The sequence below is a fragment of the Canis lupus genome, chromosome 28, assembly GCF_011100685.1.
Source record: "Canis lupus familiaris isolate Mischka breed German Shepherd chromosome 28, alternate assembly UU_Cfam_GSD_1.0, whole genome shotgun sequence".
NCBI classification, from domain to species: domain Eukaryota; kingdom Metazoa; phylum Chordata; class Mammalia; order Carnivora; family Canidae; genus Canis; species Canis lupus.
This window is the reverse complement of record NC_049249.1, coordinates 41,301,909-41,315,581: the sequence shown is the minus strand read 5'-3', so window position 1 is coordinate 41,315,581 and position 13,673 is coordinate 41,301,909. Positions and strand designations below refer to the sequence as shown.

Genomic DNA, 13,673 nt, shown 5'->3' with positions numbered 1-13,673 from the left:
TCTCAGAAGACTCCCAGCGGGCTCCATGCCGATCTGCAGTGGAGGGAAGGTCCTTCCCTGGGGTCTGTCCACCCGTCTGTCCACCTGCTGTAGCCACTGAGCAAAGTGCTTCAGCATCGAGGCTGACGTCTGCTGCCTTCATCTGCCAGGGGAGCGGCCAGGGCGGCCGGGGGCACAGGGGGCCGCACAGGGCTCCCCTGCAGAAGGTGGCCGCCTGCGGCCTCTTCATCTCGGGAACAATCTCGGGACCCCCTGGGCTGGTGCAGCTCTTGCTGGCAGATGGGGGCTCTCCTGGGAGGGGCAGGACCCAGGCCCACGGACCCCTGCCCAGCCTGCAGAGACCACAGCGGGAAGGGGAGGCCCAGAGGACCCGGAGGAGGCGTGGGGGGTTGGGCTGTTGGGGAGAACACCCCGTCCCCACGCCGGCCGGCCGAACTCCCCGGAGACAACCGGGTGTCAGATGCTGTCGGCCACCTGTCCGCAAACGAACCCACGGCCCTCCCCGCGCAATGCCCACGTGTCCTGGAGTCAGGCACCTGTGCACCCCGTCGGCCACCGCCCGGGCCCTGGACCGGGAGCTGGGGTCCTGCCTGTGGCACGTTACCTTGATGGCCTCAGCTGGGCACGGCCGCTCCTGGGCACTGCGTCTGGCCATGTCCAAGAGGAGGGTCTTGAGCCTGCGGGGCAGGGCCAGCTTGTGGTCTCGGGGGACGCTGAACTTGGCGGCCGTCCACAGCACCGCGGCCACGCAGTACACGGAAGCCTGGTGGGGAAGAGCCCAGCCCTGCTCAGCACCCCCCCAGGGCCCCCAGGGCCCCAGCAGGGCAGCCGCTCCGTGGGGACCCCCCCTCGGATTGCAGACACCCAGCTGGACCCGCAGGCAGGTCCCCCAGGGGCCTGTGGCCTGGGAATGTACTCGTCGCCAAACACCCTGGGGTCACTCGCAGCCACGACCCCGGGGCCCCTGCAGGACCCTCCCACTTTCACTGACCTGGGGGGGGTAGTGGAGGCCGCGTCCCGGGGCCCCGAGCCAGCGCGTGCTGTGAAGTGGTCGACCGGGCTCCTGAGCAGAAGTGCCCGCCTCTACGTCCACACGGGACTTTGTTCTAAGTGCCCCGTGTGCAGGGCGGGTGTACACCGTGGACGAGAGGGGCGGGATACCTAGTACGTTCCACGGAGCCTGGGGATCGTCCCCGACATGCTTGTGCATTTGACTCGGCGCTTGGACCTGAGTCCATCTGCGGCCGACACGCGGCCCCCACGCCTGCCGCCGGGTGTTTCCGTTTAACCCAAGACGGAAGCGCAAGTGGAAGGCCGCGGTCGGTTCGCTGCGGGGCGGGGGCGGGGGGCGGCTGTCTCGCCACGGGCGGCGGCTGCTGGAGGTGGCGGGTCGGCACCGGACACGGCACGCTTCACCACCAACGCTTCCTCCTCACGCCGTGAGGTCTGCGCAGCCCTGGTTTCTGCGTGTGCCCGTCTCCGGGGTGAACGGTCCACACGCCCGCACTGGGCACGGGGGGCAGCCCACGGCGCCCCTCCTGGAGCGCAGATCCGTGCACGACGCTCTCATCCCGCAGACCCCGTTTGCTGTGCACATTTACTGACGTTTTTAGAAAACGTAACCCTTTATTTTGAGATAATTACAGATTCCCGTACAGCTGTAGGAAAGGATACAAACGGACCCGCGTACCCCGTACCCAGTTCCCCACAATAGTCACATCTCGCAAAACCGTTGGGCAACACCGACCAGGACGCTGGCCTCGACACGATGACGACACAGGATGTGTCCCTCCTTGGGATGCGCCCCGCTGCCCTCGCCGCAGGCACTTAATCCCCGGTGACTAGGATCTGTGGTGCGTTTCCGTGATTTTGTGCCGTTCGCATGAATGGGCACAGCGGGTGACCTCTGGGGATCAGCATACGCGGAGATCCAGCCAGGCTGCTGCCTTATCGACCCCCGGCTCCCCGTGCGCAGGGACCACGCTCGCTTTACCACCATTTGCGCCCCGGGGGCAGACGTCTGGGCTGTTCTGGAGGCAGTGGCGGTGATCATCCGGGGCAGGATTTTGTGCAGATTTACGACTCATTTCTCCAGGACGGGTGCCTGGGAATGCGCTTCTGGGCTGCAGGGAACCTACGTGTTGAGTTTCTGACCCAGCTGCCAAAAGGGCTGTGCCCCCCCAGCAGCGACCAGGAGCTCCCGCTGTGCCGTGTCCTACCCGGCACCGGCTCTGGTCAGCATTTGCGGTCGAGCCATCCTCATCGCAAGGAGTGGTGTCTCCCTGTTTTGGTTTGCAATTCCCACGAGCCACATGACGTCGCACGGCTTTCATATGCTCGCTTGCCATCTTGTTCAGTGAGGGTCTGTGCAGATCTTTTGCCCACTTTTTAATTGGGTTGGTTTTGTTAATTGTTGACTTATAAGAGCTCTTTGTATATTTAGGATATAGGGGCTTCATCAGATGTGTGTTCTGCAAATATTTTCTCCCATCCGTGGCTTGTCTTTTCACTCCCTTAGAGTGTCTTTCGCAGACTGGAGGTTTGAGGTTATAATGAGGCCTACACATCGGACTCTCTTTCACAGACTGCTTTTGTGTCGTGCCCAGAAGCTACTGCCAGATTCCTCCTCTGGTATCTTCTGGGGGCTTTACGGTTTGCATGTTGCATTTAGGTCTAGGATCCATCTTGAGTTAACGTTTGTGAACAGTGCAAGGTCTTTGTTAAGATCCGTCTTATTGGGATCCCTGGGTGGCGCAGCGGTTCGGCGCCTGCCTTTGGCCCAGGGCGTGATCCTGGAGTCCCGGGATCGAGTCCCGCATCGGGCTCCCTGCATGGAGCCTGCTTCTCCCTCTGCCTATGTCCCTGCCTCTCTCTCTCTCTCTCTGTGTGACTATCATAAATAAATAAATAAATTAAAAAAAATAAAGATCCGTCTTGTTTTCGTGTTTTGCACGCGGGCACTCAGTTGTTCCAGCGCCATTTGTTAAAGAGACTGTTGTTTCTCCACGGAACGGCCTTGGCAACTTGGCTGAGACCGTGGACTATATTTGTGTGGGTCTAATTCTGAGTTCTCTGTTCTGTTCCATTTATTTGTCTTTTGCCAGCAACACAGTCGTGATAACAACTGGCTTTATGGTAAGTTTTAAACTTGAGCAGCGTCAGTCTCCTGACTTTCTTCCCTTTCTCCTTCCCCTTCCCCTTCTCCTTCTTCTTCTTTACTGGCCCTTTAGTCTCCATACAGACTCGAAAACCAGATCGTTCACATCTGTGAGTAACTTGCCGGGATTCCGACTGGAGTTGCATTCAATCTATGGGTCAACTTCGGAAGAACTGATATCTTAACGGGATTGAATCCTCCTATCCATGAACATGGACTATGTCTCAATTTATTTAGATTTTTTAATCAGAGAGTTTTGTAGTTTCCCTTATGGATCTTATATGTATTTTGTTAGATTTTTACGTGTGAATGTAAATGGAATTGTATTTTAAATCCCAGGTGCCAGTTGTGCACCGCTGGTGAACAGTGAAGCAACTGACTTTTGTATATTAACCTGCTATCCTAAAATCTCGCTTATTAGTTCCAGGAGGTTTTTGTTGATTCTTTGGGATTTTCTACATAGACAATCACGTCACTGTGAACAAAGGCAGTTTTATTTCTTCCTTCTCAATCTGTACCCATTTTATTTTCTTGTCTTATTCCATTACCTAGGACTTCCAGTATGAGGTCAAGCTGCAGTGGTTAGAGGGACACTCTTGAGTTTTTCCCAATCTAGTTCCTCACCATTAATTGTGTGAGCTGTAGGTTTTAGTAGATGTTCTTTATCAAGTTGAGGAGGTTCCTCTCCATTCGTAGGTTGCTGAGAGTTTGTAGCCTGATGTGTGTCAGATTTTGCCGATAGCTTAGCATCTGTTGACATGAACACAATTTGTCTTCTTTGGCCATTGACGTGATATCCTGAATTAATGGCTTTCCCATTGTTGAGTCAGCCTTCCATACGTGGAACAAAATCTCACTTGGTCAGTTTCTGACTTTGGTGCAGTTAATTTTTCCCACTTTTCCTTTCGTGGAAACATTTATGGACACTGGTTGTGGTGTCAAGTTTAAAAACTCTTTGCCTGGAGCTTTATCGCAGAGATTTTTCTTTGATTTCTTTCATCAGCGTTTTGTAGTTTTCAAGACATAAGTCCTGCGCATGCTTGGTTAGATTTACATGTAAGTATTTCATTGTTTGAGTCACTATACATTAAATTGAGCCTACATTTTATATTTTAATTAGATTTATGTTTATTTTTGAATTTTCCTTCAGCTAAGACAACAGAAGAGATTTATTGTACATGTTACAAATCAGCAGCAACTGAGAACAGAATTAGTCCTAAATGTCACAGTTCCGGGGCAAAGGACCAAAGGGATTGTTTTTGTATGAACAAGGTGGATCTCTCAGAAGTGGCTGTGATCAGGGACCCCTGGGTGGCTCAGTGGTTTAGCGCTGCCTTCAGCCCAGGGCGTGATCCTGGAGTCCCGGGATCGAGTCCCACATGGAGTCCCGCAGGGAGCCTGCTTCTCCCTCTGCCTGTGTCTCTGCTTCTCTCTCTCTCTCTCTCTCTCTCTCTCTGTGTCTCTCATGAGTAAATGGATAAAATCTTAAAAAAAAAAAAAAAAGAAATGGCTGTGATCAGATGGCGATGGATGTTCTAGAGCCATTGAGACAAATTCTAGAAGGTAACTGTGGCTGTCCAACAATTTGCACCACTGTCCCTGGCCTCTGGCCTTTCTTTCCTGTGGCCTTGTGGGTGCACAAGCTTGCACTTTACTTGGACCTCAGCCTCCTCTTTCTTCTTTTTCACTTTGGTCTCTGCATTTGCTTTTTCCTCCACTTGGTTCGTGGCCCAAAGGTTTCCAAGATGGTGCCAATGCTGAGAGCAAATGCACTGTATATGTATATTTTTTGTACTGTATTTTAAATTTTGGGGTCTGCATGTTCATCGCTAACATACAGAAATACAATTGATTTTTGAACGTTTATCTTATATCCTGTGAGCTTTCTGAACTCACTCGCTAATCCCATGGTCTTCCTTGGAATTTTCTACATAGACAGTTATGTCTTCTGCAAACAGTATAATTTCTTCTTCTTGGCCTTTATGTTTTTTACTTGCTTTTTTTTTTTTTTTTTTTTTTTTGGCATTATGGTAGTGGCTGGAACTTCCAGCAGTAGCCGTAGAAACTGGTACTTAAAAAAAAAAAAAAAAAAAAAGAAAAGAAAGAAAGAAACTGGTACTTTGTTTTCTGAAGAGTTGGTCCATTTCATCTAAGTTGTTAAATTTATGTGTGTAGAGTTGTCTGTGGCCTTCACTGCATTATTCTTTTGATGTCTAAACAGTCTGTGGGGATCCGTTTGCCATCCTGATATTGATAATTTGTGTCTTGTTTTTTTTTCTTGGTCAGTTTTGCTGGTAAGTTTAAAAATTTTATTCATCTTTTCCAAGAACCAGATCACTAAGTTGAGCTTTTACCTCTTTTCTCACATAGGCATTTAGTGCTATGAATTTCCCTCTTAGGCCTGCTTTGGTGTCTCGGCGTCGATGTTGGCATCTGTTGATTGTCTTTCTTTCATTTGGTTTGAGATCTTCCTGGTTCTTGGCGTGGCAAGTGGTTTTTGGTTGAAACCTGGCCATTTTCATGTTGTAAGACTCTCAGTCTTGTTTAAGTCTTGTTTTTCCTGGCTTTCTCTGACAGCACCGTCAGGAAGAGGGGCACCATCTCATTATCGCCAGGTGGGGGCAGAGTCCAGGTTCTGTATTTGGCTCCATCGGACACCTGGGTCTCTTCTTCACTGTGAACGGGGTTGGGGGATACTCCTCTGGCTGGGGAGGCAGGCATGCATCCTTTCTGCTCCTCACCTGCCTCCATTCCCAGCATGAGGTGGGGGTGGCCTTGTGGCTGCTGCGAGGTGGTGGGAGCCCCAGCTCTCCACGAGGCCTCCTCCAACAGCACCTGGCTGGGAGGGGCATTTGCTACTGCCAGGGCTGGGGGTGCGGTGGGGGTCCAGGCTCCCCCTGGGTCCCCACTGGCCTAATGGACAGAGGTGCCTGGGGGCCCACTCCTTCCCTTGCCACGTCCTCCGGCTTGAGAGCACGGCCTCTGTGTCTCCGTGTATGAGGTAGAGAGAGGGAGCACGGCCTTCCCTCCTGTGCCTTCCTCGGGCCTGAGGCCCCGGCCTGGCTGCCTTCTGCGCTCTACCCTTCAGACCTCTCGTGCTTGTTTGAGGGATCTGGGGTTTTGAGATGTACGTTGGAGGAGCGGGGAAGTGGAGTTCACCTCAGTTTTGAATATAGTTTACCTAATTTTCAAGTTTGTACAATTTGATTTATTATTATTATTATTATTTTTTAAAGTAAGCTCCATGCCCAGTGTGGGGCTTGAATCCACCACCCTGCGATGAGGAGTCGCGCCCTCTACTGACTGGGGCAGCCAGGCGCCCCGTACGTTCGTACCGTTTAATCTTTAATAAAGCCTGTGCTTGGCAGGTGCCTGGTAAATATTCCTGCACGTTTGGCCCTGGGCTCTCAGGCCAGGACTGCCCAGAGTGTCCATGCACAATCCTGCCCATGTGGGGCCGATGCCCCCAGAGCCACTGCCCGTCCCCCCTGGGGAGGCACCTGCTGGGTGGGCGCTGCCAGGACTCTGGATGCACCTGCTGCCCTGTGCCCGGGCCGGGCCCCTGCCTCTTCCCCCAGCCCCACTCCTTGGGCAGAAGGGGGGCTCCCCGAGGATGTGAGGGCCAGAGGCTGCAGGAAGGGAAGGGACGGCCCCGTTACCTTCTCAGTCACCAGTTCCTTCTCTGCAACCTCAGGAGCCAGAAAAAATGTGTCATAAGTGCCTATAAGAGAAAAGCCCAGGTTCTGAGTTCACCTTTCAGCCTTGGGTGCGGTGGCGGGGTGCAGGTCGGGGGGCTCCCGTGTACGCACCGTTGGCAGGGGGTGGGCTGAAGAGCACGGCCCCGTCCTCGGCCACCAGCACGGAGTCCAGGCACAGGTAGGCTGCAAGAGAAGGTGAGGGTCAGGGCAGCTGGAATCACTGGGGGAACCAGCATTTCTCCGCATTGTCCGTCCCCAGGTCCTGCTTGTATCCAGGGGCCATCGGCCAGTCACACTGTCCAGGAGGGTCGAGCTTCGGGGAGCCGCAAGCCTGGCCCAGTTTGCCTCCTGGGGGACAGCGTCACACCTGCCGAGGGGCTGCGGCCGTCCACGCCCCCTCACTTTAGAGCAGGGCCATCGCCCCTCTGCTGCCCCCCGACATCTCTAGGGCACCCCCGGCCCCAGTGGGGACACAGCCACCTGGCCCCTGGGTGTCCCCGTGGCCCACATGGGGCCATGTGCTGCCCTAGGTCCTGGGCCTGGGCCACATGCTGGGGGCAGCTGAACGGAACCACAGACGGGGCGTCACCTGGGTGCTCGCTGTGTGTGCGCAGGGCAGTGAGACACGCGTGGGACAGCGCCCAGAGCTCATACTCCTTGAAGGGCCGGCCCAGCTGGCACAGGAGGTCCTGCAGGGAGACGCCCTGTGGGGGGAGGTCGCATCTTAGGGAGAAGGGGCCGGGGGCTCGGCTGGGCCCAGGCCGCTGGGCCAGTGACAGGAGGGAACCCCTTCAAGTGAGGGTGGGATGTGCCTCCCACGCAGCCCAGCCTTGACCAGCAAGGCCCCTGCGTGTCCCGCACAGACGGACAGACGGAGGAGCACAGCGGCTCCGGCCAAATGCAGCGTCTCTCAGCCGCGAGAGGAGGTGTAGACGCGCCCCGAGGGCACGAGGCTGAGAGAAGCCAGACGCGGAAGGACGCGCGCTGCGTGATGCCACCTGCACGAGGTCCCTGCGGGGTCGCTTTCCCAGAGACAGGGGCGCGGGGGGCGCCAGGGGGCCGGGACAGAGCCTCAGCCTGGGGTGGGGGTGGGGGTGGGGGGCTGCACCGCAGGGAACATGCTGGGTGACGCGGGGCCGGGTGCCTGACGGCGGGGACAGCAGATTCTGTGCCGTGAGTTGTACTCTAGCCCCACTGTCCCCGCCACACACGGGAATGTCCCCGGGTCAGAAGGATGCGCTCAGCTGGAAGGTGGGGCTAGGGCCGCAGCCACCACCCTTTAGGGAAGGTTCCAGAGGCAGCGTCTGCCCCCTGGGCCCCGTCCATGCCCCGGGGTGCAGCCGCCCTGCTCTCCTAGCTGCTGCCAGCATGGCCGGCGGCCCATGTTTGGGGAGCGCCCTGCCCAGACCTCCCACATGCGGGGCAGCCTGCTTGGAAAGCGGGAGGTGCTTGCAGCAGGCTCTGGGTGGGCCCTGGTCCCATGAGGCCTCTGGGCAGGGGAGCCTGCTGGTTAAGACCGTGCCTGGGCTCCCAGTCCACGCTGCCCCTCATGGGCGCCCACCCTCCAACGGAGGGCATGCCCACTCCATGCCTCAGTTTACCACCTGGCAGGTGGCTGTCTGAGGCTGCTGGGCATGGAAGGTGGGCCCAGTCCAGGTCTGGGGTGTGTGAGGTTTTCCGGCCTTGGTGGCTGGAGGTCGGGTGGGTGGATCCAGGGGGCAGTGGAGACCGCGTGAGCTGAGGTGTGGACACACGTGTGTGCGGCGGGACCTGTCAGTGCACTGGGATCTTCAGGGTACACATTTGTTTTAAAGTAACCGTGTCTTTGGGGGGCTTGGGTGGCTCAGTCGGTCAAGCATCCGACTCTGGGTTCGACTCAGGTCATGATCCCGGGGCGTAGGGTGCAGCCGGGTCGGGCTCCCCGCTCCATGGGGCATAGGCCCCACGTCCAGGGTGAAGCCCAGTGCGGGGCCGGAGCTTGGATCAAGTCAGACGCTCAACTGACTGCGGCACCCAGGTCCCGAGTCCTCACACAATCGCAGAGGAAGCCGCTGCAGCCCCTGAGGGCCGGGGTGGGGGACAGGCCCAGAGGTCAGGGGCTCCTCCTGGGGAGCTGCTCCCGGCAAGAACATGAACCCCAAAGCGGTGGAGTGCCTCCTCCAAGGGACGCACGGGGTGCTGCCTGCGGCCGGAGCCAGGTGAGGCCTCGGGCCCGCGGGCCTCGGGGACGCCCCACCTTCAGGGAGGCTGCAGCAGGGGCTCCGAGCGCGGGGCACCAGGCTGTGCTCAGGCGCCCTGCGGGCCCCGGCAGCTCGCCCGAAGCTGGTCGGTGACTGAGCGGGAGGCTGAGCTCCTCGCGGGACGGCAGCGGCCCCGGGCTGCCCACGGCCCGTCACCCACCTGCTCCGCGGCGACGCTCGCCGGCTCCCCCGCTCCGTCCGGAGGCCCCCCGGCCCTGGAAGGCCCTCGGCCTGCGTCTCCGGGCTCTCGGGATCGGGGCGGCGGGCTTTCCTCCGCAGGGCTGCGGCCCGGCGCCCCCGCTGCCCTGTGCCCCGCGCTGGCGTCTGCGGCTCCTCCCTGCCGAGGCTCGGGGCCCCGCTCCGGCCACAGCCTGGCCTGGGGCTGCGTCGTGTAGCTGGAAAGGCCGCTCTTCCCGTCGAGGAAGACCCTCCTGGGGTCTGGAGGGAAGACCTCGGAGGCGGGCAGCTGGAGCCTGGAGGGGGCCAGGGTCAGGCCGAGGGCGCTGGGCTCAGGGCCGTCGGGCAGGAGCCTGGGGAACGTCTGCACCTTCCTCAGGCGGCTCCTGTCCAGGTCCCCCAGAGGGCGCTGGGGGTCCAGGATGAGGCTGGCCAGCCGCTCTCCGTTCCTCACCGGGGCTGACAGGAGGGGCTTGGCGGGCGGCTCCGGGGGGCCGTGGGCTTCGCGGGCAGGGCGCGGGGGCAGGCCCTCGGGGTCGGCGGCACGGCCCCCGGGCGGCTTCCTGGGCCCCAGGCTCCCCGCAGCAGGTCTCCCGCGCCAGGCGCTCTCGTTGACATCTGGGCAGAAGCAAGGTGGTGGCTGCGGGGACCTCCCCGGGGGCTCCTCCCAGTGGGGTGGGGCATCTCTTCTGCGCTCCCGGGTCCCCCCCGGGTCCCCCACGCCTCCCGCAGGACCCGCCCAGGACCGCCTCCTTCCGCCTCCTTCCGCCTCCTGCTCACATACCCCCGCGGATTCTAATTACCGGGGCTCCAAAGGCTCCCGGGCCCTCCCTGCCTGCACAGCCGCCCGGGTCTTCCTCAGGCGCCCGAGCAGCGTGTCCCTTCCACCACACGTCCACGGGCGATGCCCCCGACGGAAGGCACTGGGTCTGGCTGCGGCCCCGTCCCTCGCACCATCTCCCCCACACTGTCTGGGTCTCCGTGCAGACACCAGCCCCTCTTGGTGGCCCGCAGCCCCTCCTGTGGTGACTGCTCTCTGCCGCCCCGCTGCAGCCAAGCCTCAAGCCTGTGGTCCCCGGGGCGGCGTGCGGAGGGCCCTGCCGCCCCCAGAGGCTCTGCGCACCTCCCCCGAGGGCCTCTAGGCTCCCTGCTGCAGGCACAGGGCAGAGCGGACGCCGGCATTTGTTCAAAACGTGACTCGAGACGGAGCCAGGGTCCCACAAGAGCCGGGCAAGTCCCAGATGCTGCAGAATAGCTTCCACAGTGGAGAACTACGGGTCTGCTGGACACCGCGTGGAGACCCCGCGTGGAGACCCCGCGGGGTGTGTGAAATGTCCCCATGTCCGGGCACTGACCACTCACAGACTAGGACGGAGGTGAGAGGTCTGATACGCTGACTTCTCAACACGACCTGGGTTTGCACCCCCAGGGGCACAGGTGTCTGCAGAGTGTGCACACGGTGATTGAGAGTGATGGTGAGCGTCTGTCAATCTGCGAGCATGTTTGCCCAGGGGTCTGTACGCGTGGGGGAGTGCTGTGTCTGTGCACAAGTGTGCATGCTTGTGTAAGAGCGGGCGTGCATGACTTTGCACCTCCATGTATGTTTCTGTGACTGTGAGCAAGTGGGCGCGAACATGTGGGGTCCTGTGGGGCACCTGCGACCTGTGTGCATACGTGTGCACGTGAGTGGGCGTTTGCAATGGTGTGGACCTGCGTGTCTGATCTGGGCTACGGTTTGTGCACACGCACGTATGTGAGCGGGTACGTGTGTGCATGGCCATCTCTGTGTGCATGTGCAAGCACACGTGCACCTGCTTACCTTGAAATGCTCCGAAGGACTCGATGGAGAGCACCCTCCTCCCGATGGCCGACAGGCTCCGGCAGAGGCGGCAGGAAGACGTGAAGAGCATCTTCTCTTCACACAGCGCGATGATGCTCTGCAGAGCGCGGGGGCAGCTCAGACGGGGAGGCGCACCCGGGAGGCCCGCCCCCCGCAGCCCCCCACCCGGCCTGCTTTCCGGCCTAAGGAAGCATCGTGTCCTGCGATTACAGAAAACCAGCCCGTGAGCATCACGAGCCAAACCTCTTCTAGTAAGAGTGTGCAACCACGGGTCAAGCTCTTCTTCAAGCGAAAGGCGACGTGGCACCAAGTCCTGGGCGCAGAAGAGCCGCGACGCGCAGGGGAGAGACGCGCGGGCCTCGTGTGTGAGCGGGGCCCTCAGGTCTCCGCCTCGGGGTTGCAGGCGGGGAGGGTCCCCCGCTGTTTACCTCGAGGTCGGGCCGGTCCCTGGGGTCCTCCGCCTGCATCTGGCTCAGCAGCTCCTCCAGGTCTCGGCTCAGCCGGGGCTCGGGCTCGGGCTCCGTCACATACTCGAGGGCGGCCTTCAGCGTGGCCCCCAGGGAGTAGATGTGAGCCTGCGGCGCCGAAAGCCTGTCAGCGCCTGGAGCGTGGCTGGTCCCCGCGCGCCTCTGCCCCCCCGGCCGGACACGTGTTGGGGGGCACCTGCCGGCCACGGGGGGCGCAAGGAGGGCCCGGCGGCTCCCCCACCACGGCTCACTGCAGTGCCCGTGTCCCCCGGGCCTCGGGGTCGCCCCAGACCCCAGCTCACCCCACCGGACGCTAGGATCCCACTGTGATGGCGGCCGTGCCTCCGAAGGGCTGTCGTCTCTTTTTATTTATTTTTAAAATATTTTATTTATTTATTCATGAGAGACACACGCACAGAGAGGCAGAGACACAGGCAGAGGGAGAAGCAGGCCCCGTGCAGGGAGCCCGACTCGGGACTCGATCCCGGGTCTCCAGAATCAGGCCCTGAGCTGAAGGCGGCGCTAACCACTGAGCCACCCGGGATGCCCCATCGTCTCTTTTTAAATCTGCGTTTCTCTAATTTCGAACGGGGCCGAGCATCTGTTCGTCACTATTCGCGGCTAACTTTCCTCTCTCTGCCCACTCACGGACCCCATTGCTTCCCGTTCGGGGTGGAGCCCTGGCGCACAGGGGATCTGACTGCCGGTCTGGGTGCCACACATATGTTCTTACCATTTGTCACTTAGCTTTTGACGTGGTTCACACATCTTTTGACATTCACAAATTCTAATGTTTAATTTGTGAAAACAGACGTTTTATTTCTTTAGCTGCTTCTTAGGAGGAGCTTCTCTATCCCAAGATGATAAAAACAGCTTTCTTTTGTTTCCTCCAATATTTTTATAATTTTTACACATCCAGCTCTAATCCGTCTGAAATCTGTCAGCGTGCTGGCGTGCCGTAGGGATCTGGGTTTGCTTCCCTCCTCGTGGAGAGCAGCCCCGGCACCATTCACACAAGATTCCAGCCTCTGCATGGAGCTGCTGCCCGACCTGCTGCTCCGCTGGGGCCCTGGTACCACTGGCCTCTCCTCCTCTAATGCTGGTCCCTGAGTCTGTCCTGTCCAGACTGTGCTGTTTTGATTATAGTAGCGTCAACGTGTATTTTCATATCGTGAGGACAAGTTGTCCCTTTTTTCCTCAAAAAGTTGGATTATTTTCACATTTGTCAGCTTTTAAAAAACAAATATGGGTTCTCCCATTCCCATTCACAAAACAAATCAAAAATGGTTGCGATTTTATTGTAATTGCACTCCCATTGCAGAATTTGGGAAGGACCAACTTCTTATAAAATAAAATGTTAAATAAAATAAAATAAAATAAAATAAATAAATAAAATAAAATAATAAAATGTTTAGGATGTCGCCAGGATGGTCAACAGGACGTCCCCAGAGCCTGTCCCTCAACAGCCATCCAACCTCCTCCGTGGGGGCCGCAGGAGCCAGTGCCTCACGCAAGGGACCTGCGTGTCGGCTAACGGGTAGACTTTGGTCCTGGCTGTGACCCCACTGCTGGACCAGCCAGAAAAACAGAGAGGAATCAAATTAGTAGAATCAGAAGTGCAAGAGGAGACGTTACAAGTAACCCCACAGGAACACCCTGATCTTAAGAGACTAATATGAACAACTGCACATCAACAAATCGGATAACCTAGGGAAAAAAATGGGTGAATGCCTAGAAACCTACAACCTACCAAGACTGAATCATGAAGAAATAGATACTCTGAACAGACCGTGAATAGTAAGGAGATTGAATCAGTAATCAAAGACCTCCCAACAAAGAAAAGCTCAAGACCAGATGGTTTCCCCAGCAAATTCTACCAAACATTTAAAGAAGAATTAATACCAATCCTTCTTAAATTCCTCCAGAAACCTGAAGAGGAGGGAATACTTGCAAACTCATTTTGTGAGGCCAGCATTAACCTGATACCAAAGTCAGATAAGGGACCTAAGTAAAACCACAGAGTAATATCCCTGATGAACACAGATGTAAAAGTTCTCAACAAAACGTTAGCAAAGTGAATTTAACGACACATCA

General features: G+C 57.7%; 1 protein-coding gene across 1 annotated transcript in view; it reads right to left on the bottom strand.

Annotated features, from left to right (window-relative positions):
- Nucleotides 1-13,673, bottom strand: part of KNDC1 (kinase non-catalytic C-lobe domain containing 1) — a 50,482-nt gene that overhangs the window by 21,740 nt on the left and 15,069 nt on the right. Inside the window, exons 4-10 of the mRNA XM_038579188.1 lie at nucleotides 11,541-11,687; nucleotides 11,092-11,209; nucleotides 9,256-9,890; nucleotides 7,445-7,559; nucleotides 6,967-7,038; nucleotides 6,817-6,878; nucleotides 605-763 (exon numbers count right to left, since the gene is read on the bottom strand). Coding sequence (XP_038435116.1) covers nucleotides 605-763; nucleotides 6,817-6,878; nucleotides 6,967-7,038; nucleotides 7,445-7,559; nucleotides 9,256-9,890; nucleotides 11,092-11,209; nucleotides 11,541-11,687 — 1,308 coding nt within the window. The remainder of the gene's footprint in view (nucleotides 1-604; nucleotides 764-6,816; nucleotides 6,879-6,966; nucleotides 7,039-7,444; nucleotides 7,560-9,255; nucleotides 9,891-11,091; nucleotides 11,210-11,540; nucleotides 11,688-13,673) is intronic.